This window comes from Tachysurus vachellii, chromosome 1 (assembly GCF_030014155.1).
Source record: "Tachysurus vachellii isolate PV-2020 chromosome 1, HZAU_Pvac_v1, whole genome shotgun sequence".
Classification (NCBI taxonomy): Eukaryota; Metazoa; Chordata; class Actinopteri; order Siluriformes; family Bagridae; genus Tachysurus; species Tachysurus vachellii.
In genome coordinates, this window is record NC_083460.1 from 34,991,798 (window position 1) to 35,016,351 (window position 24,554).

At 36.5% G+C, this 24,554-nt stretch overlaps 1 protein-coding gene across 4 annotated transcripts in view; it reads left to right on the top strand.

Moving 5' to 3' along the window:
* Window positions 1-21,831, top strand: part of fes (FES proto-oncogene, tyrosine kinase) — a 32,412-nt gene extending 10,581 nt beyond the window's left edge. For 3 of the 4 annotated variants that reach the window (XM_060884524.1, XM_060884543.1, XM_060884551.1), the window contains 16 exons: window positions 476-572; window positions 903-1,086; window positions 3,843-3,980; window positions 7,196-7,315; window positions 8,305-8,427; window positions 9,479-9,668; window positions 12,200-12,280; window positions 12,942-13,178; window positions 14,234-14,356; window positions 15,179-15,232; window positions 16,232-16,350; window positions 16,442-16,536; window positions 16,620-16,743; window positions 18,431-18,588; window positions 18,957-19,079; window positions 20,904-21,831. In XM_060884524.1, coding sequence (XP_060740507.1) covers window positions 476-572; window positions 903-1,086; window positions 3,843-3,980; window positions 7,196-7,315; window positions 8,305-8,427; window positions 9,479-9,668; window positions 12,200-12,280; window positions 12,942-13,178; window positions 14,234-14,356; window positions 15,179-15,232; window positions 16,232-16,350; window positions 16,442-16,536; window positions 16,620-16,743; window positions 18,431-18,588; window positions 18,957-19,079; window positions 20,904-21,037 — 2,100 coding nt within the window. In that variant the 3' untranslated portion in view covers window positions 21,038-21,831. The remainder of the gene's footprint in view (window positions 1-475; window positions 573-902; window positions 1,087-3,842; window positions 3,981-7,195; window positions 7,316-8,304; window positions 8,428-9,478; window positions 9,669-12,199; window positions 12,281-12,941; window positions 13,179-14,233; window positions 14,357-15,178; window positions 15,233-16,231; window positions 16,351-16,441; window positions 16,537-16,619; window positions 16,744-18,430; window positions 18,589-18,956; window positions 19,080-20,903) is intronic. The other variant, XM_060884533.1, reaches the window with a different exon arrangement.
* Window positions 21,832-24,554: the final 2,723 nt, after the last annotated feature.

Consider the following 24,554-nt stretch of genomic DNA (forward strand, 5'->3'; position numbering starts at 1 on the left):
GTGTTTGTTTAATTCAAATAATGAACCCTTTCTATATTATTGGGTGATGTTTCAGTGTATCAGTGCTTTGTGCTTTTTAGAGGTTTTTCAATACGGGAGTGTTCATGATGGAGGACTTTGTTCTTCTCTATAACAAGTGTGTCTGTGGTTCGATACAAGTATAGTTACTTTAACCACCCAAAGTTGATTATTTAACTATAAGATGAGAAAATATGCAGGCTGTAAAACCGCAGTGTGTTTCTGTTTTCAGAACTTAACTTGAAAAACTAACACCTACCATGGAAACGCAAGTGTGACATTATGTGGTCTATTTGGGTAAACCTTGAACAGGTTCAGTGAAGATGCCCTTCATCGTAAACATTTGCACAAACCACAGGGATTTACACTTCTTGCTCACTTCTTTGTAAGTCCTTCCTTAGTGAATGTGTCGTGTGTCTAACTGATTCTCTTTTCTTGCCCTATTGTGGAAGGTTAGGTCACCCAAACTGAGCTGGACCGTCTGAAGTCTAATTACAAGCAGCTGGCTCGGGATACAGCCCAGGCTAAAAAGAAATTTCAGGAGGCGAGTAAAGGTAGAGCATGTAGTTGCTACTCATTTCCCTTTCCAGCCTTGGCTTCCTTCACTTTCATTCTGAATAGCAAATGCTATGCAAATAGCACACAAATGTCCAGAGCACTCACTTACAATCAGCGGAACTGCTTTTGTTCAGAGCACACAATGCGGAAATGACGAGAGTGTGATTAAGCAAAACACCTATTTTAACAAACTTGTAGCTCTCACATAATCAAAAATGCTCTCACATAATCTGCTGGTCATATCATTAGTATATTTTCATGTTAATGCTTTGAATTGTGAATATATGCCAGAACCTCTCTAAGCAAGTCTCTATTGTCACATGCAGACAAAGACCGTGAGAAAGCCAAAGAACGCTACATCAAAGCCACACTAAAGCTTCATGAGCATCACAACGAGTACGTCCTGGCGGTGAAGGCAGCTCAGGTACATCATCAGCAGCACTTTGGCCAGAGCCAGCCAGCGCTGCTCACAGCCCTGCAGACACTGCAGGAGGAAATGGTGCTCATTCTGTGAGTCAAAACACAATGTTTATTTGCAAATTTGCTGCTATGCTAGCTCACCTAAATCCCTATGTGTTATTCTACACAGAAGCTTCACGAATGCTAATAGATTCTACATGTACATAGTGACAAATTTTCAGTGTTGTATAAAGTACTAGAAAGCAATATTTGAGTAAAAGTACAAGTATTGTACTAGAAAAAGACTTTGGTAGAAGTGAAAGTTACCTTTTAGAATATTACTCAAGTAAAAGTCTTAAAGTATCTGATATATACTGTACTTAAGTATCAAAAGTAATTTTCTGTTATTTAATGTACTCAAGTATTTGAAGTAAAAATAAAAAGTAAAATTTCAGTGATTTTCGCTAGGCATAAGAGGCACTTCATCCAGTAGAAAGAATCTTTCATTCCAATGTACAGAAACATTTCTTGCAAATGGGGTGGCCAGGGGGTGGCCAGGGCAACTTTAGGGGGTCCACAGACTTATGACACAAATTACCCTAACAAGGAGCATGTATGAATCCCATAATTGCTCATTAGAGGTCGAATATATCTCTCATAATCTATTTTATATTTTATAATATATTATGTTATAATTTTATCTTGTGTATGTCACACATAAATCAACACCTAATTACATATTTATGTAAAGCCTAAACTGATGAAACCATCTATAACAAGCTAAACTTAAATTCTGAACTGGACATGTGACTGACTAACTGACTGACTGCCTGGTGAGTTCTCAAACCTGTTGGTGGTTCTTGAGAAGTCTGACTACTAGCATCAGGCAGGAAGCTGCTCTGGGGTACTGTGGTGATCTGATCTGTATGTGTTTGCTTCTTTATATAAAAAGTCTGATATATCTGCCTTTCTTTTCATTTTTTTTATTGACCCTATGTAAAAAATATGACACATGGATATAATACATTTAAGCATCAAATACAGATTTTTTAAATTTCAAACTCAACACTAACTACAAATCCCACTATAATAATTGCTCTTTAAAATCAACTGTCAGCATAAATGACTACTTTAATCACTTTTATGATAGCTAACAGGCTGTCTGCAATTGCAGTAATCTTTTCAGTAACATTACTAGATACATAGTTTAATAACAACACTGACAGCTGTAAAATTAGTTGTCATATTAGCTAAACAGTTAAAGACTTACACACAGTCACTGCACTGCACAATTAGCACAAATGTCAATGTAATGTATATTATGGCTAAACTGGGGAATGAACCGATCTCTCTTGTCTAATTAATCTGTTAATAGCGTCTAACGTCAATTTATATAGCGACGTAACTTTCAAAATATTTTTCTGGTAAACTAAATCCTGATGTTTAATCTCAAAACTTACCGAAATTTGATGTTTTAGTATTAGACTGTTACAGTATTCTTCTCTACCTCTCAACTCTTTCTTGTCATTGATTGATGGATTTGAAATGTTGAGTGGTGCCGCGACCAAACGTCAAACGAAGACTATCGTCAATCAGCACCAAACTTCCAATGCTATCAAATACAAATTTGGGGTGGCACCTGGGGTGGCCAATCAGATGTCAGAGGTGTTCAGTGCCACCCCGGACACCCCTCTGGCTCCGCCACTGCTCCTTTGGCAACATTTCGCTGAAATAGAGCGTGCGGAGCTGCGTAATGCAATCTAGGAGCAGTGATTCGCCAAACCTCCCTTATTGCAGTCGCACACATTTCTTCTGATTTTATTTTGTAGTAACGAGTAACGAAGATGCTTAGTGGAAATATAACGGAGTAAAAGTATACATTTTATCTAGGAAATGTAGTGGAGTAAAAGTGAAAGTTGACATAAATTTAAATAGCGAAGATAAGTACAGATACGTGAAATTTCTACTTAAGTACAGTAACGACGTATTTGTACTCCGTTACAAATTTTAGTTTTAAAAAGTTTAGATTTGTTGGAATTTAGATGAACTTTCTTAAATCATCTGATCCTAAAGGTCATATTTAGGTATAAAGTGAAGGAAAGGAAATTAAATACCGTAACTGTTACTCCACACCTCTGTATTTAAAGTATATTTACTCCATTTTTCACATTACATATTACTTTTATATTTACTATATTATCTACTATTCAAAATAATACATGTCCTGATTTCTCACATACATTATGCATATTTGGAACATTTTTCTAAAACTCATATCCCATATCTTTTCATATCTATTTCTTCCATATAAGATATTTACTGTATGTTTATTACCTAGTAACATAGTATACATTCAAGTATGGTATCAGTCTAAAAACCCTTCTTGATATAATAACCATGATATTAGTTGCTATTAGTGCTCTTTAGCCGTCATACAGTACACATCATACAGACCTGTTCATTAAGCAAATGAACACCGTGTGTAAAGATAAGTAAGTGCAGTACAGTTGAGCGTGAGGCTTTAGGGGGAATTTACGGTGGCTGTGAATGTCATACATATGATCTGAAGCGTGTTTCACAACATATGTTCCAAATTTTACAACTCAATGTACTGACATTTTTCACTTTTGCTTTGGCCAATCTGTCGAAATACAAAGAAGTACACAAAGCACTTAAAGTGATTAAAGTTGCAAATTTCTCATGACAGTCTCTTCAAACTTCTGCAATTTTTTTTCTGCTAGTGAGTCATTAGCTAAATGGAATTTATTGTATTGTCACCATAAGATCATCAAAAGTGAGAAGTGGTTTCTCTGCATGCGTCTGAGGCTCATTAATGGCTAAATTTCTGATTTTTATTTTTGGCACAGGAAGGAGATTCTGCAGGAGTACTTTGACCTGTCCAGTCTGCTCCAGGACGAAGTGGTGTGTGTTCATAATGAGATGACCAATGCCCTCAAAGCCATCGAACCATACAGAGAGTATGAAAGCTTCATTCAACAGAACAGGTAGAGCTTTATTCTGCTCTCTGGGTTCCCCTCTTAATTGTACATTTATTCAGCAAGCCTGGTAAACCTTCACCCATTAGGATTGTTCTACAGTATGTTTAATTTCACAGTGGCTGTCAGTCAGATATGACCTAGCAGTTTCAATGCTATTGACTACTTGGTGGTTTTTCACTTCATTGTTAAGGAGTGAGAACAAGTGGGTTTTTAAAATAATGTTTGTGCACACCCAACATTATACAATAGACTTCAACTGCTTATTAATATGAATCCAAAATAATATACTAATATTTGTTTAGCAATAACAACCCAATTAGCAATTACTACCAGAATATGCGAGCCAGCTGGAAAAGCCAGTTCACTGAAGGGGAAAGGACACAGAATATTAAAGGTATTTGCTTCTGGTAGTAATTAATCTGCTAAAAGTAAAGGTAGTTGTCTTGTCCGCCACTGTACATAGATTGGGGGTTTTGTGGTAAAATCCTTTTTGTTTTCTCTGCTGGCTAAGTTGCAATCCTGTTAGCAATGTTCACACCTCCGTTTAGAATCTAAATTGTTGATATCTGAAATTGTAGATGAAAAGTATAATGTGTACAACAACAAAGTATAAAGTGGGAAAGAGACAGTGTGTGAACGTTAACGTCAAGAAACAATAGCAATGACCATTACGGGGTTCTGGAGGTGAGTCAAAATTCAAAGAGAAGCCAGTCCATTTTGTGTCACAGCAAATAGGGTTGATGTGGGATTCCAGAGTTTGTATTGAACACAATGACAACACAAACTAAATCTAAACTAACCTAAACTAAAACCATCAGAATTTATACAAATTAGACATTGCTGAAACATGTTTAGAGACTAGAACAGGAACAGAAGCAAAATGTATGCAAAAGCACATAAGCTGTGTAGACAGCATTTGAATGTAATGTTAATGGTTACTCCATTTAACCTGACATTCGCATTGAACGTTCTTCTTGATATAGTTCTACTTAGTTATAAAGAACCATAGACACTGAGTTTGATTCTGCAGCGTAGTCATTAAATGATCCATTCAACTCGCTCTACGCCACAGTCCAGTACCTTTGCACAAATGTTTATGTATATTTTTATATAATTACAAAACCTGACTTATTTGGAGGCGTACATTATTCTGGTGGAATGCTGATAGTCTTATTTTGAAACTATGTGTGTGATTACTGAGACGAGCTATGAATTATTAGAGTTAATAGAAATCATAACGATCAATCTGTCAAAATGCATAATTAACAAAATACTGTAGGGCGGCTTGCTAAAAAACTACGAAGATATCTACATACATTTCTGACGTGAAATTTGTTTCCTTACCTGCATGTATTTTAAACACAAAGTTATCTGCAGATGTGAAAAAGAAGAATTTCACATTCAAAGAATGCAGTGTTGGAACATTGTGAACATTTTGACAAGTGGCATCTGAAAATTTACTGAAGGCTTATATCATATGACCCATAACTATCCAACACCCTGGACAAAATATAGTATTTACTGAGTGAGAAAAGCACACACATAAGGACTTAGACATACAGTAATGCAGACTGACTTTGTTTACTGTAGCATGTGTTAAACTGGTGGTTTCCGGCCTTTAAGCTGTGAAAGTGTGTTATAGACAAGTCGTTTTTCCCAGAAAGCTTCCTTGATCTGTATCACACACTCACTAACTAACTAACTCACTAACTAGTTTGGTGTATATGGATTTATGCATATGGATGTAAACACACAGTTTACACAAGCTCACACAGTGTCACCAGAGTACTGAAGAACACACACGTACACACACATACACAATAAAATGCAGTGTGTATATATATACAGAGAATTATGAAATCATTAATGCTATTTTTTAAAATGTTCTCACATATGCGGACTGAAAGATGGCTCAGCACAGGAAGGTAAACAGTCTGATAGCCGCAGGGAAGAAAGACCTTAGAAAGACCACTGAGGCATGCATGGCCTGCTGCTGAGCATAATCTGCTGTGCTTTTGTGGTCTCATGGAGCAGATTGGAAGGATTGCTCATTAGAGCTAAGAGCTTAGCCAGCATTCTTATGTCCATCACTTGTCTCCAGAGCTCTGGCACGAAGGCAAACTTCCTGAGTTTGTTTTTCTAAAATCTTTGTAGAACCTGTTCTCCACCTACAGGAGGAGAGAGTTACTCTAGTTGGATGGAAGCAACTATGAAAAATACATATATGAATTAACATATATGATAACATCCAGCTAATCACGACAATACATCCGTGTCAATTGCCTCCTAAGAAAGGTCTGTGTTTTATGGCTTAACATTTGGAAGAAACACTTCATTTTCTGTATCCTTATAGGTAGGTTTAGTTAACGGCTACTGAAAATATGACTTTTATGATCACCCTATATTATAGTATTTTAGTATATAGTATAGTATTTAATCCTAAATAGTTTAAAATGAATTAGTACAAGTGATCTGTGAAATTATGAAGTAAAATGTTTACAATTATTTTATTGTATGTATATTATTTATTGGAACAATCTAGATAAATTGTCAAAATCTTTAGCACTGTAATTGCACACTACTTGTTGTACTCAACATATTTCATTTTCAGTTCATATTAACACTGTTTATGAGTTTTCTAACTTTAGTCTTGATAGATTTGCCTTCTAAGTGTGGCAGCCTTTATACAGCAATTTAGAGTTGCATCACGACCTGAGATCAGTTAAAAAGATCCATAAATATTTAATTTATCTCCTATAATTTTGTATAATTCTTTTGGCTTCATAGCAGCAATGGTTATTATGGAAGGAAATAAACATGGCATGCTGTTAATAATTAATGTCAGGGTATTTTGCTGCTTATGTAAAGTTGATTATTTTCCAGTAACCATCACCTCCGGAAGTGTTTTATTCTTCTTATACCACAACAATTTGCCAATGCTAACAAAGTTCTTTAATTAAATTATAATTCTATTTAATGTTGCGAAATTCCCATGAAACAAGTTAGCTTTTATTATTCCTTATTCTGCAGCAGACATAGCGTCATACTCTAACCCAAATCTCTTCAGTTTAATAGGACAAAAAATACAGCTTGTCGTATCATAGCGAAACAGCGAAAGCAGAGAAATCACGAACACTAGAAGATTTCTTCCAAAACCACTAGATAACACATCAATTAATGTGTGTGTGTGTGTGTGTGTGTGTGTGTGTGTGTGTGTGCAGGTCAAGAGCAGAAGTTCCAGCATGTGTGGAGTTTGACAGCAGTCTCTTGGAAGATACTGAGCGTTTGAAGCCTGAGGAGCTAGAAGTGAATGAACTCACTCTGGAAGGAATACAGCACCGGTGACTACACAACACATCTAGTGTGCATTGGCATAAAGTGCATACCGTATATTAGTATGAATAAGTGTGCACTTACACATATTCATATAAAGAAATGATCTACACTTTAGCATTCATCAGCATTTATGCATCCCCCAACACTACAGTGTGCACTACAGACAGTAGTATGAAAAACCCTGTATTATACACATTAGTGCACACATTTGTGTACTTAATGTACACTATTCAAAGCATGCTTTGTATCTATAATACATTTAGTGTACACCAGTTATTACACATACAATAGTTTACGTCTTGTTCACTACACAGTGGTACAAGATCATTGTGTTTTACACGTTAGTGCTCATAAGCCTTCACTGCATTGTACATTAGTGTACTTAGTAAGCACTAAACACTCAAGTGCACATCAGTGTTCACATCAGATTAGTGTATTACACAAGTGATTCTATCTGTATTTCTGTCTGAGTCAAAAATGGGTGTAATCTAAAATGTAGGGTTGGGTAAATGGAAAGGGTATTTTTTAATATTTATACATGAACCCTACAATTATGTTATTGCAAACACTGGGAAAACCCCAGAGGTAGAATTGTCAGCGTTGTCAGCATGGTTAGTTCGAGTTCCACTTTCTAAATCTTGGTTTATATTACTTGATTTCATAATATGTCTAGCAGCCTTATTTGTGATTTGATTTGTTCTGTGGTATTTGTTTCTTTTGCAAGCTTCATATCTTCATGTCTTTTTATTATCTGTTTTATTGTCTGTCTTTTTCTTAACTTTTTATTATCTGTTATGAATATTCTATGATATTCATGAACGTTATCTGTTCATTCCAGTCAGTGCCTTAGTTTTTTTTTACTTTATCATTTGTCAGTGGCTAGATGACCTAAAGGAACTATATTGAATAATCTAGTGCCTATGTAAATAGGTATTTTAAAAAATGCAAAGATGTATCTGTACAGTGACTCTAATGCAGTTCTCTACTACATCAGGCTCACTGCTATCGAGGAGGAACTTCTCAGCATAGCAGCGACTCTGGGAACACAACAGGCTGCCGTTAACCAGCTGGAGATCGATCTGGAAGCCGAAGAGAGTTTGGACAAGTCTGGCCAGAGGTGAGCTTTTACCGCATTTACTCGTTTACAAGAAAATAATACATGAAATGTAAGATAGAGGAAATTATTGTGTCTAAAAACAGGTTTGAGATTTCTCTACCCCACAGTGAAGAGTGCTTTCATGAATTTTAGATGTATGGAGATTAATTATTTAATGTTGTATGTGATTAATGGCTGGCCAAGGAGCAGCTCTGTAACTCTTACTGCCTTAAAGATTAATATTAAACATCTGTCACAGCTCAGTTTGTGTTCAGGCATATATGTACATATTAGAGAGCTAGATATGTGATATAAAGGTATAGCTTGCATTTTGAAGCCACATAGCTGCTATACTGTATATGTCCTAAGTCTTCAAAAAAACACTGCAAATTTATTCACTTTTCAATCTCAGAGCAGTAATTTTCAGTTATAAACAAGTCAGTAACAAAGTAATTGTAGAGAATTACTCTACAGTCATTCTGTGGCAATACCTTAACAATCATTCGTGATTTTATGTTATTCCACATAATGTATTTTATTTGAAACAATTTACATTTAATTGGAAAAGGTATAGTGAATGAGAGAGTGTGTGTGTGCCCTGCGATGGGTTGCCACTCTGTCCAGGGTGTATCCTGCCTTGATGCCCAATGACAGGCTTCCCGTGACCCGATGTGGTTCGGATAAGCGGTAGAAAATGAATGAATGAATGAATGAATGAATGAATAAAAAAGGTATACAATCTTACAACTAACACCGGAGTCCAAAAGCCTTTTCTATGGCTGAACTACTGCAAGTGCCCCTCTGTTTAATAATGCATTCTCATTAATAACCATTCATTAGCATCTACTGTATGCCCTTCATTCATCTTCATTAGCCACTTTAATCTGGTTAGGGTTGGAATCCAGAGTCTATCTTGGGAACTGAGTCCACTCATTGCAGCTGAATGTTAAGGCTCTTGTTTAATGCAAAAGCTTAACAGTGGGTCTCTCACAGTTGTGGTTTTTGAACACACAACCTTATGGTCACTATTGCAAAACAGTAACCACTAATGTATTACCATCCTGTCAACCAGGGTGTACCAGTTCAGCAAGCGCAATGCTCTGGAAGACAGCAGGCAGCAGGTGGTAACATCGATGGTGGCACGGGCCCGGCTCGAGGCCCAGCGCAGGTTGCTGGCTGACAAACTGCAGTGCCTTGGCAGCGATGACGCACCAACACTGGGTCTGGATGATGATCGGATTTCTCTCAACTCCAGCACCTCTGTAAGTCAGTTGTTTTTAGACAGCACGGAAACACTAGGGTACTGTGAGAAGCCTTTGAGTCCATGTGGTATCAGAGTTTTTATGAGAGAATAGGATTGGAAGAGTGGGTGTACATTCACATTTTTTATTTTTTTACATTTTTCAAGCATTATGACAAGGCCCATTATTCAAATACCATTCCTCAAATATTTGACTAAGTCTGCTTTTCCAACAAAGACACAGTCATATAGGGATTTGTAACAGTAAACAAATCCATGACATAATGATTGTACTGTTCTTTTGCTGTTTTTTTGTAGCCAGCATTATGTAAATACTTTGACCATCCACTGTGTGTAGGGGCCAGTTTCAGTGGTTCTTATGCGTGTATATATATATATATGCGTGTGTATATATATATATATATATGTATATATGCGTGTGTGTGTTTTGTTTTTTGTTTTTTTTTATACCGGAGATGTACAAACAGCAACCTACCCTGAGGCCATCAAGGGCACAGTGTCACCCGAATCGTACATGAAATAATGGCCTGATCTTTTTCTAGTCTTGTCTGATAGGATGGTTGAGGGCTTGAGTAGCCCACCCACCTGAAAGTTTTCTATTTTTTATGTTCTAAGATGTTTTTCTGCTCACCATGGATGTAAAGGATGTTTATTTGAGTTGCTATAGACTTCCTGTCAGATCAATTCATCCTTGCCTGGACTTCAGGCTTCTCTTATCAACAAGGCGTTTCCGTGTTCATAACAAGGTGTTTTTATTTCTGTAAATTCTAGAGACTTGTGTGTGTGAAAATCCCAGGAGATCATCATTTTCTGAAAGATTTAAACCAGCTCATCTGTCACCAACAACCAAGTCACAGAGATCAAGTTTTTATCCCATTCTGATGTTTAACGCATGTTTTTCTGCATTCTGCTGTTGACACATAATTGGATAACTGCATAAATGTGCAGGTTTACAGGTTTTCCTAACAGTGATTGTGTGTGGCTATCTAAGTCAGGGCTTTTACATTTTTAACAATTATTCTTAATGGTCTGCAGTCAGTTACTCCTATCTGGACCTCAATAAGAAAATATTTAGACCACCCTGCTTTAAACCATACGTGGTTAAAATGTGAACTGCGTTAACAGTTCAGCCTGAAAGATTACACACAAGGTTTGCACTGCAGTCTTTTGCTTCTTTTTTTTTACCCCTTAGGCATTCATCAGATGCTTTTATCCAAATTGCCTTAAAATCAAGCTAATCCGTGCATAGAGCCATGAAGATAAGGGTTAAGGGTCTTGCACAAGCAGCTGACAGTAGATTTTCCTTCAGTCCTTCCAGTCACTATTTGAGAACTACTGAAACCAAAAATCTTTTAATGCATTGGCCGACAGCTTGGATTAGGGATTAAACTATATCACTTTACTAAGCTAAATAACACCTGGTCTTGCTTGAAAGATTTTCAGACTTTTCTATCAGGACCGAAGATTTAATGTCATTACCTGATCAGTATGAATAATAACAGGATGCAACAGGGTGTACTATTGCATTGCTTGGATAAAGACACAAATATATGCCATTTTTCAGTGTGCATTTATGCGACCCTGACACATTAAACATAACCTTTATAGCTGCACTGTGTTTCAGCTGAGCGACATCAGCAGCTTTAAAAAGGACATATTCCATAGAGTTTTATTAGCCCCAAGGGTTTGGCACTAGACTGAACTCTGGATTTATTGTTTCTGCAGCACAGAAATGCTGAATCCTCTACAGAAATATGTGCTACTTAGCATATTGTTTCTGTTTGCAGTATTTCCTCAAGCCTTTGACTTACATAGCCTTTACAGCCTACTATTGTGCTCTATTCCCTCCGTTATTAGTTTAGCAGAGAGCTGTGTATCTTCACCAAGCTACTGAGACAGATGCAGTTTTACTGTAAAGCCTCTAAAAAGGCTGTGGGTATGTTTGGCATATTTAGACAATGCTCTCTTCTGTTAAGGGTTGGTATGTAGTTTCCTCTGTGTATAAAAATAAGCATGATCGATTATACAATGAGTTAAACATTGTGGGCTCTTCTACAAGATTATGTAGCTTATGTATGGCTGATGTGGTATGTAGTTTCCTCTGTGTATACAAATAAAAAAGTAGAGCATGATTGATTATACAATGACTTAAACATTGTGGGCTCTTCTACAAGATTATGTAGCTTATGTATGGCTGATGTGGTATGTAGTTTCCTCTGTGTATACAAATAAAAAAGTAGAGCATGATTGATTATACAATGAGATAAACATTGTGGGCTCTTCTACAAGATTATGTAGCTTATGTATGGCTGATGTGGTATGTAGTTTCCTCTGTGTATACAAATAAAAAAGTAGAGCATGATTGATTATACAATGAGATAAACATTGTGGGCTCTACTACAGCATTATGTAGCTTATCTATTGCTGACCATTCAGGTTTTCTCATTACTTTTCTCATAATCTCGAGTACAACAAACATTTCCTGCAGTATTTCATATCTTTTTTTTCTTTTTTTTTTTCTCTCAAACTAAGGAGCGTGACAAAGACTTCAAGGTTCCCAGTGTGGACAGCATCATCAACCACCTGAGCAGCCTGTTCAAGCCCAAGTACACTGTGAGTAAGCCTTTTCTTTGGTTTGCTTCTCTGTCTGTAATGATAGACTGGAACACAAACTACTCTGAATAATAGTAGAACATTCATTTATTCAGGTAAAAAATAAGTGAAATAAAACAGGCAGTAGAGAAGCAAATCAAAAAAAATAAAAAAAAAAGCTATTCACACAAATAATAGTGAAATGGTAGTTAGTTAAAAATACAAATGAATTGATTTGTGTCCTGAACGTACTCAACACAAGACATTCACCAGACTCCTTTAATGAACCAGTATGTAACTAAAGGACATAAAAACAGAAAACAGACTTTCCAATAGTTTATTGTTTTGTCTGCCAGAAAGTCTTGCCAGAAACTCCAGTTTTCAAATACTGAAATTTTGATAGCTACTGAAACAGCCACAATATACTAATTATCTTGAATTTGTCAATCTCTCTCTATCTGCAGCATTTTGTACCCAACACAAAAGGAGGTTTTCCTTGTGTCTTTTTAAACCAAGCAGTTAAATGTACTTTACAGTGGCATTTGAGGAATTGTTAAAAGGATAATGAGGAAATGGCATTAAACTAAATGTAGTTTTTGTGTATCTGTTATCCTCAAAGCATAACAAGCAAATGCCCAATTGTAATCATGCTAATGTAGTGTGTTCATGTCCCATTGTATAGAGTAGTGTGTTTTACGATGCCTCCCAGGTGCCACCCGCTCTGTCTCCTGTGCCTGAAGTAGAGAAGCCTCTGAGTCAGCAGTGTTGGTACCATGGTGCCATCCCACGTGTCGAAGTCCAGGAGCTGCTAAAGAAGGATGGGGACTTTCTGGTCAGGCAGAGCCAGGGCAAACAGGAGTATGTGCTGTCTGTGCACTGGGGAGGACAGTGTCGCCACTTTCTCATTCAGAACACAGAGGTATATTTCTAAGTATGTGTTGTATCCTGTGTTAGTTGTGCATCCTATGTAGTGCATGTGTAAATCATCACATTCACAAATCATATAGGAACATTGTCAAAAATTCTAGAATAGATGATAGTGTTGTACTATGAAAGCTATGTGCCACAGTCTTACTAAATAATATTTGAAATGAGATACCAGTTTTCGAAATGTTTGTGATGCTTTGAAACCTCATTCTGACAGTCTGAATGTGGTGTTTATATTCAGATTTCTCTATTTGTTTACTTTAAAGGGAACTAGGCATGAAAGAACTCTAACTGTGCTTGAAATATATGAAAGGGAGAACAAAAACATTTCAGGACATTTAAAAGTATTCAAAAGTGTGTGTGTGTGTGTTTCTAAAAATTGTAGGCTTTTATAAACCCTGGTGTGTGTCTATTTCAGTTATGCCAATCGATTCAAATTGCAACAGGTAGATGACAGTAGAACTGAAAAAAAAAAACAGGTTGCATCTGACCACACATCTGGAGTGCCACAAGGGTCTGAATACTTTTGTGAATAAGAGATTTCAGGTTTTTATTTTTAATTGATTTTCGAAGATCTCAAAAAAACATAATTATGGGCGGTGTAAGTGTAGCTTGATGGGTTAAAAAAATGGCAATGGTCTCCATTCCACAATGTGTACAGAAGTGTGTAGTGTGTTTCAAATCACAAAACATAAGGAAGAAATAAAGAAAGGCTTTTCCTTGTCAGCAAGGTTTAAATCTTAAATCAGGATCATATTTATTTCTGGAAGTGTTTACTAACTTTGAGGTGGTTTGATGGTAAATAGTAAGTATATTACTGTATATTCTACAACTACTAAGATATTGATTATCCTAAGTTGAATTAATTGAACCAACCTTAATACAGGTTATTCAGAAGGATGCCAAGTTTGCTGTGGATAACTCACTAATATCACTAATATCAAGTTATCTTCAGTTTTGAATTGTAAGCCTACGGTTGTTTTTGCTTGTACGGTTGTTTTTACTTTTCTCTATATCCATTGTCTATATGTGTTTGTATGTACATAGGGTATGTATCGTCTGGATGGTGAGGGCTTTCACTCTATACCACTGCTCATGGACTACCTTCTGAACTCCAACAAAAATGTCACTAGGAGAACAGATATTGTGTTGAAAAGACCCATCCCAAAGGTAGCACAATAATCTATCTATCTATCTATCTATCTATCTATCTATCTATCTATCTATCTATCTATCTATCTATCTATCTATCTATCTATCTATCTATCTATCTATCTGTCTGTCTGTCTGTCTGTCTGTCTGTCTGTCTGTCTGTCTGTCTGTCTGTCTCATGTTCTCATGTTCAGCTTTTGGCCTATATTTTTTTTTTTTATCTTTTTAAGTCTCTATCCATAAAAGAACCTTATTTATGTTTTATTCTTATGCAGATTATCTTTCTGCATGATCCTGTTCAGTAAGGAACCAGATTAACAAATGGAGCAGTAACTGCAGTCAGTCTGCCTAAAGATGTTAAACTTTGCTAGCTAAATATGATTTTATCACACTGTCAATGCCATGATCTCATCAAGTTATTCGATAGCAACATGCCATATTGAAATTAGCACGATCCTAATCACTTCATCTATCAATACGTCATGCTCCATTTTCTCGGTCTGGGGGCAACCATATTTTAAAATGCTTTAAACGCACTTGAGGTTATTTGAGATGCATGCAAAAGAGTAGAGAATCTTAAAAATCTAAAAGATTTTAGTGCAGGAAGGATGTCAGGCTGCCAAACAGATTTTAGCCAGTTCATGCCTACAAGCAAAATAAAAAATCAATGACCATATTTTTTTCCCCATGCACACACAACCAACAACATGTGCACTACACTAAAATACACTCTGTCATATTGCTCTGCACTGTATTACTGGCTGAGAATGAAAACACCAGTACAATTTGTGTCTTACTATATCATACCCTCTAATTTGGTTGGTCTCTCATGTCTTCAAGGACAAGTGGTACTTAGAGCATGATGACGTTATCCTTGGCCAAAGCATTGGGCGGGTAAGTACACAGATCAATAACAGCTCTTTATCAGCAATGTCATTTAATGATGCTATTGGATGTCTTGAGTAAGTGAGCTACCCATACAATGTCTTTTAAGAGCCATCTGTTAGCATGTTAAGTATCCCAGCACTGAGCCAAGGCAATTTTACCACCAGCAGTTATAGTCATTAGATTAATGCTAATGACATAAACCTTCTTACTCTGGTGTCACTGTAACAGTGAGACATGGACAGAGGCATATGGATGTTAATTTATTTATTGTTTTAATAATCCTTGCCATGGAAGGGGTCAGCATGCATGCACTTATTTAACACAGGGAGCTGCATATTCATGCACAAGCCTCAAAACTATAAGCAAGAACTTTATGAACGGATATAATCATCTACTTAGAAGTGCATAAATTTGTGGTGCACATATTCAAATCATGGCCATAACTAGTTATAAGGACACAAACTTTAGTGCTTTTTAAAGATTTTGTTTATGGGGTTTATTTTGCATGTATACTTTACGACTGTAGTCACCTGAACATCACACCCATATGTGGGCCTTCAAGCTTGTAACATTACAATTTCCTTTCACTAAAACTAAGGGGCTCAAACATGTTCTGGCATGACAATGCTTGTGTGTACAACCATGATATCAACTCCACTTTTGGGAATATCTGGAACACTGACTGCACCCCCAGACCAGGGGATTAAATCTGTAATGAGTTCACAAAGCATGGTGAGGTGTCCAAAAATCTTTGGCCATATAGAGTATCAAAGATTTTATAGTAACAGCCAGGTAATTGGGGGAAAGCTAAAAGAATGGAGTGGAAGGATAGCCGTACAATTATAAAAAAAAACTGATGTAGTATCTATCTATCTGTCTGTCTGTCTGTCTGTCTGTCTGTCATTTAACTTTTCCTAACCTGTGGTTCTTGCACTGAAAATGATTTGGCTAGTTGCATTAATTCTGATTGTGTGTGTGTGCGTGTGCATGTGTGCATGCTTAAAGGGGAACTTCGGTGAGGTTTTCAGTGGCCGTCTGCGCTCAGAAAATACAGCAGTGGCGGTGAAAGCCTGTCGTGAAAACCTTGCCATGGAACTCAAAAATAAATTTCTCATGGAAGCTCGGTATAAACACTTATTCAGTTAATGTCTCTCTTATACTCAGTCACTCACACACACTCAAGCTGTGACTAAAACACCCACTGTGTTTCTAAAGGATTCTAAAACAGTATGACCATCCGAACATAGTGAAGCTCATCGGTGTCTGCACGCAGAAACAGCCCATCTATATAATCATGGAGCTGGTGCAAGGTAATGAAGTGTCTTAAATATCGCTGTGTTCATGGAGTTAAAGTGCCACTGACTTCATAGTGTGTTTAATTTTGTACTGTCAGGGGGAGATTTCCTGTCCTTCCTCCGTTCGGAGGGACACAGCCTGAAGTCAAAGATGCTGATTAGGATGGCGGAGAATGTGGCATCTGGCATGCAGTACCTGGAGAGCAAGAAGTGTATCCATCGGTGAGAGTGGTTATTTATGAAGAAGACTGTTGTGAGAGAGAAAAAGAGGGAAACATTTAATATGGGATTTAATATAAATGTTAAATAAGGAAACATTAGCTGTACATTAGCTAGACTCCTTGTACACTTTTTTATGAAATGTGGCACAATGATACAGGACATTCTTAGTCAAGAATACACCAAAAAATTTGAGGTTGTGCCATGAACAGGGTAAAGGTGGGCATACACAAGTAATAATAACTCACAGATAATAATAGTTTAGATTTCTCTGGATCATGCTGAGTGATGTTTACCCATTACGTTGGTTTTTCCACTAGTTTTTTCATGTCTTCGTTATCATAAGACCCCAAAACTGGAAGCAAAGCTTTTCCATAGTGACACTATACGATGCACATATATTAAACTATGTTAACATAGATGTATCATGTTTATTTGAAGTTTTGGGTGGTTATGATGGTTACTGCTGGGAAGAACTAAGGCATATGCTCAGGAATGGCATTAAGTTTAGTATATCTCTGTGTGAACAAGTGACAAAGTTCCAGCGGCTTCTAGTCCCAATCACGTCTGAACTTTCTCTTTAACTAAAGTGTAGAGTCTTTATATCCTTGGCACCTTAAGCCCTGTTCCCAGCTATATTTAGACTATTATTGTCATTTTACATAAATACTATTTAGATTTAAAAGCTTAAAAAAAAGCTTGGTCAGGACTGATGTGTCTTATTTTACTCATTTATGTCCCAACATGAGTTTATATTAGTCTATATCTTAGTGCTTTCTAAGTTAGACTTACTCAGATTATAGGATGTTTATATTCATTTACACTTACATCATCTGTTATACACAGAAATATATGATATCCATAGCAAATTTCATTTTGTAAAATGGTAAACATTGAAATGGAGTTAGAAGTGATTTTATCAGGGTATTACTACAGATACATCTCTCAGTAGGTTTGTTTTGGCTTACAACCAATTCTCACCCCTGCTGCTGTCTCTGGGTCAGTGATGTATGAAAGCAGTGAGCAACGGAAACTCATTTACATGATTTAAAACCGCTGATAGTCTGTCCATAGAGGATATGATCACCTAGACAACCAAGGTATAATCAGCTTTTTATTTTCAAGATCTGTTATAAAGTCCTGTAGGGAATGAGGGTGAAGTAGAATAATGTTACCTATATTGCTGTATAACAGAAGATTTGACTTAAAGCTGTGTATCAGCACTGGGATCCTGCAAGTCACAAAAATAAGTAATCAGATATGAAGCTCACAGGACACAAAAAAGCAATGTTCATTAATATTAGAGGTTATCATATGCTTGTCTGGTATATCATGTCCGTTCAATTATCTTCATAAACTGCTTTATCCTGATCAGGATGGTTTAAATGACTCATTTATTTGTAATAAATAAAAACAATTAAAAGAGTTAGAAAATACATTGAAAGCAAGTGCAAACAAAAAAATAGCCACAGGTTTAAAAAGCTTTTGCTGGAGAGGATGGGATTTTACTTTTTGCACTGCTATATCTCTATAACTGCTTCTAATTCTACATATTTCTCTTTTCATTCGATGCCCTGTTTTTATTTTATGTGCCCATCTTTGTTTGTAACTGCTTGTTTTTGTCTTGCTCTGCCTTTCACTTTCTTTTATGGTCTATCAATCACACTCTTTCTCTCTCTCCCTCCTGCAGGGACCTGGCAGCAAGGAACTGTCTGGTAGGAGAGAAGAGTGTGGTGAAGATCAGTGATTTTGGCATGTCACGCGTTGAACAGGAAGGCGTGTATTCAGCAACTGGAGGCATGAAACAGATCCCAGTAAAATGGACTGCACCAGAGGCTCTCAACTACGGTACAGACAAACACAGATGGGTCTTTTCCACACGTTAAACACTTTTTTGTAAAACAGGAAAGAAGCACCACTAGTCATCATTCCAAACTCTCTGACAGTGTATATTGTCCTAAATTCTTTTTTGTAGCATGGCATTGTGCCATGTATGTCACATTGTGCAAGAGATTATAGACAGACTGAATAATCTCCAGCATATGGTTGGATCTTTGGGGTGTGTTAATGCCTCAACAGAGAAATCTGTTGAGTGTCTGGTTTCCACACAGAGCTGATCTGTAATATCGCTCACCGTGCTTGTTCACATATGGAGATTTACAGATTTAGTGAGACAGTTGTGAGTGACTCGTTGCTGCCCTCTGGCTGTGTTATAGGACGCTACACCCATGAGAGTGACGTGTGGAGTTTTGGAGTGCTGCTTTGGGAGACATTCTCTAGAGGTGTAACTCCATACACCAGCATGAGCAATCAGCAGACCAGGGACGAAGTAGAAAAAGGTGAGTCTAAAGCACAATGTCACCTCAAACTTTCAGGCATTGTCTAAATCAGAAATCTATCTGAATAGGAACTGTACTTATGAAAATTGAAAACAAATCTTTCTAACATGTTCTGAGATACATTTAATAAATGTCCTGCAGGTTTAAAGTCATCTGTCTTTCTGAGCCAAGTACCTAACTGTCTCTACATCAGGGGTGTTAAACCCATTTTAGGTGACAACCCTCATTACGTGTTATATACTGTTAATGTTAAGACTGAAAACACATCATGAACTCCAATCAATTGTGTTCATCTATCAGCATTCATTCAACAGATTGACCAGCACCAACATTACTACTTATAAAGCAGTTTATATTTTTATATTGCATAAGTTTACACCAGGATATTTCCATGTGTGTGGTGGAACAAACAGTAACTGAATTATATATCCTAGTCTACAACAATTACAGTAGCTGATCATATTAAAAAGGGTACTGAAAAACAAAGTAGACAATGACTATTCAGACTAATCTACGATTGCATAAGTGTAAACTCACATCAATATAAAACGTATTTATAGTTTATTGTTCTCTTTTGCCCCATAGTAAAATGAAAATTCATTTAGAACATTGATTCAAAATTCAGTTGTTATTTCAACCAGCACTGAACCAGTCATTTTTGAAACCCTACAACTTCACACACAGCAAACACAGTAAATCAATTTAGTCTTTTCCTAAGCCAAGCTATGTTCACAGTTTCCTTTTCCCCAGATGTAGAAATACTGTTTATGATGTATATACTATATGATATATTTTTAATAACCATAATAAATGTTTAATAAAAGATGTTTCATAACAGAATTAGCTAAAAGCAATATACAAATAAGAACTCTAACGGCATTTCATGTTTGGATTCATTCAACTGACTCATGTTACTCAACCCTCTGCACTTCTTTTGATTTTCTGCCTCCAAAGTTACAGTACAACGTCTTCACCAAAAAAATTAAAACAATCTTTATTTAATCTTTATTATAAGTATAAAAGCACCCTAACAGGGCAAAGTTTTTATTCAGTGTGTGTATTCAGAGTGCTCACAGAGGTCATGGATAGGTTTCTGTAGCATTGGAACAGAACAATCATAAACTCTTTAACACCTTACAATAAATATGTAGTAATTATTAGGCTTGTTATCACACTTATCTCGGCAATGCAAAAATCGCATCAAAAAAATCTAAGCACTTTTGTATGTCGCTATGAAAAAGGGTGTCTGCCAAATACTTTGAATGAAAATATTCAGCTATAGAAATGAAATACTGTGTACAAAGCAACTGCCAGCAGATGGTGCTTTATGTGTTAATAAAGCCAAGGTTAAGTGGAACTTATTTGCCTCGAGCATGTTGAACTGTTGAACTTTAAAAACTGGTTCATGAACACTTCCTTGTCATTACATTCATTTCATTGTTAGTGTAACATGTTTCCTGGTACGGTATTATAAATTGAAGCAACATACACTTGCTGACCACATACTGATACTGGGGATATTAACATTTACACTCACCGGCAATTTTAATAGGCACGCCCATATATGCACAACACATATAACACCCTTTAGGTGGATGTGCTACACTGGGGTTCATGCTTACCATCCAAAACAGGTTTCTGAGGCTACACTGGGAACCGGCTCACTGAAACTGGACATGTTAAAGATTGGAAAAACACATTTAAGGAGACATTTAATAAAACATTTAAGACAAAAATTCAGAAGTGATCATTTTATATGTTGTTTAGACTACAAATATTTTGTATTTGGAAACCAGAAATGTAAATTTGGTCTGTTAATCACAGGGTATCGTATGCCAGCTCCCAGTGGCTGTCCAGATGAGATCTTTGGTCTGATGCGACGCTGCTGGCTGCATGACCCAAGAATGCGTCCTTCCTTCAGCAAAATCAGGACAGAGTTACATGCTCTCTGCAGTTAACACGCACATGCGTGCACACATCACTTAAGCTGTACTTTTTTATGACTGTCTTTGTAATGTATATTTTGCTTCAAGAATTTTTTATGTATTTAAAATATAAAACCTTGTCATAACTTATGATCTCGTTGTATTCACATGACATTGATTTTCCTTTAAATAAAGTCAATGTTGTGACATAAAGATAAAATCTGTAAAGATAAAATCAGACTTCACATGAATCTTATTTAATAGCCTTTGTAATATAAGCCGTCTTTGCCATCTCTTTCATTCTGTAGCAGCAGTAATTTATCAGGTGATGTAAACATGATCAGGGCTGACAAATGAACACATCCCTCTTTCACAAGATCTGAATTTTGCTCATTTTATCTCCTTCAAAACAGTTTAAATGGATTGCCAAAATAATTCCTCATTGCTGTGAACAGGAATTTTGCAGATATGTCAGTACTGGAATAAAGTAAATGGAAATCAGCTTTCAGTGTTCTATAAGGTAGCTCAAAACCAACAGACTGCTTTCTGAAGCTTGATTTTGCTGAACATATCGTGAAGCTGTTTTGCCGCTTAGAGGGGCTTCATCCGTCTGCCTAAATTATCACTGCATGTGTCAGAATTATTGACAAATGTGTGAATCATGATCCATCAGTAAGAAACACAAATGACTTGGTCTGATATTTTGATATTTAAAAATGGCACATGAGAAATACCTTTCAACGGAAAATACCTCATTAATGTGTTAAAATAATAAAAAGGTTCTTTATGTATTTTGTTATAAAAATAAACAATCAGTTTTTTTTTAAGTGCCACATCTGCATTTATTCCAGAAACCTTTTTCCGTTTTTTATTTGATTGATGAAAGTAAAAAAAACTTTGATATATAATTTCTTTATTGGATTAAACTTGGTATTGAGGTAAAATTTTACTCATGGAATGAGTATTCAATGAATTCATTACTCAATGAAGATATTGTGTGTATAACTGAGTGAGCACTTATGAGGATCAGTTAAACTTTGGATTATACAAATGATGTGAAATTCAGTGTATTCTTATTCAATTGTGTGACTTTCTTAAATAAAAGATCTATGGTTGCATGCCGTTCTGGGTGACAACGACTATACGTTTTCACCCTAAATATGATGCTAAACAAAATGAACTGTGATTGGATGCTTTACGTGTTAGTCAGACACCCTCTTCGGTGGTCTTTGGCCTATAAAAGCTGATATGGAGTTCAGACCTTCTGCTGTCAATCTTTAGGCCTTGCTACATGAGACTGTATAACATACAGCTCGAAAAAATCTGGCCATTTTCCTCTGACGTCTCTTATAATCTAGGCATTTTAACCCACAGGCAGCTGCTGCTTATTCAATGTTTTTTCCTGTTGTGTGTGAAATTCCCAGGAGATCAACATTTTCTTAAATGCTTTGACTCCAACTACCATGCCACGGGTAAAATCACACTTGGGGGTCACACTTTTTCCATATTTTGGTATATTTATTATATACCTTGTGCTGTTGCCACATGATTGGCTGATTGGATAACTGCACAAATCACAGGTGTACGAGTGATCCTATTAAATTGGATAGTGAATGGATGCGGACAATTGATCATCACACCATCTCGTACTTGTTGAACATCCTCTTCCATATTTGGTCCTCCCATTGGAGCTCTGACCACATCCGATCTGGGATTTTGGAGTAAGAATTCCATTAGATGCTGAAGCATGGCTGTGGGGATTTGTGTTCATTCAGCTAAAAAAGTATTAGTCAGGTTCGTTACTGTTGTCAGGTGAGGAGGCCTAGGGAGCAGGTAGCATTCCAGTTCATACCAAAGGTGTATATAGGGGTTGAGGTTAGGACTCTGTGGAGGAGACTTGAGTAGTTCCTGTCCAACCTTGGCAAACCAGGTCTTCATAGAGCTTGCTTTGTGTGCAGGGGCCATTTATATACACATGTATATCAGGTGCACCACATAATCTAAGCCTAAAATATATAGATTTTTTGGTGAAATCACAGTCAGCCCTGTTATATGTATTATATGAACAAATTGCACAATTCTGTTTGAGCAGTACCACACCCTCGAGTGGATTCATTTTGAATAACCGTTTGGTCTGTTGTGTGCTGTTGCTTACATAGTGCCAGTTCCATGCCTTGTTTTTTGCCTTGATAAAAGAAAGATACAATTTCCTAATGGCAAAACATCTCCCCTTTGGTTTTCCATCCAAAGATAGAGTCTGGCATGTGAGTTTTGTTCCACCAAGGCCACTTGACTTGAGTTGTTTTTTCCATTCTGCAGATGTGATTTTTGTCACCTGCGTGAATGACTTGCTCACGTCAGAGAGATCTTGCTCACACATGATGTTTGACATTGATGCATAGCTTTCTTGTGCGAGAGATTTGTGAGAAGCCACACAAAACCCTTGTGCATTCTCTCTAAATCAACAATTTTTTTTTTGGTGACAGATGCACCATGATTTTTAACATAAACACAAGCTTAAGTTTAAAAGTTTATCTAGAGTACATCAGTTGTTAGGTTGTTACATAGTTGTTAGGTTTAGATTATTTCACTTTGCAATATTAAAAAGGCAATTAATGTTTTTCTTTTAAAAAGTTAGGAAATGTTTTTTTGAGAATATATTCACTCCAGGAATTATACAGGACATCTTAGAGTTTTAATAAACATTAATGAGTATGAAACAGAGACATTAATAACTACAAAAATGAAGAATTAATAACAACTGTAATAAGTATTCTGTAACAGTGTAAGTACAGCTGAATTGCAGCTAATGGAAATAGTGAGAGAAATAGAAATGCATACATTTTAATATTGTTAGTTCTAGGTGGCAATTAGTGAAGCTGCAGGTGAAGGTAGAAAGAAGATGCCAGTTACATATGAAATAATAGAAGTAATAAGACACAGACTGTTAATATATATAAAAAATTTAATTCAACACATAACACCCCTACCTTCAACCAGGAACAATTCAAATCTGTGGGAAACAGAGAATTTTGACAATATGATGTATGATTTGACTAACATGACGAGTTAAAGCTGCATGATAAAAGTAAAATTTAGCAATGGCATGCAGCAATGCACAAACAGTGTATGTCTTTGAACTGAAATATAATCATGTTTTGTCACTGTGTATTTACTCACCTTGCCATTCTTGCTGAGTAGGTCTGTGAATGTGTGGTATGTGGCAAAGCTCATGTGTGGTAGTGACCTACAACAACATTTGTTGCTAGAAAATTGTTTGTTGGCAGAATTTATGTTATCTTGCAAATTAAATTAATGCTTTTCACAAACAAAAAGAAATATAAATTGCTAGAAGGTTCAGGTTGCATAAAGCAAGAGAGCAAATTTGGTCATGCCCTTTGGGTGGGAGGGATGGCATACACTCTCTTCCCTGTCACAGTGCCTCTAGCAAACCGTAGGTATCTGTGAGCTCATGTATGTTTGGCTATCTGGCTTTATATGTCTCAGAGGACGCATGTTAGGCTTTACCCACCCTTGTTGGGAGTTGTTC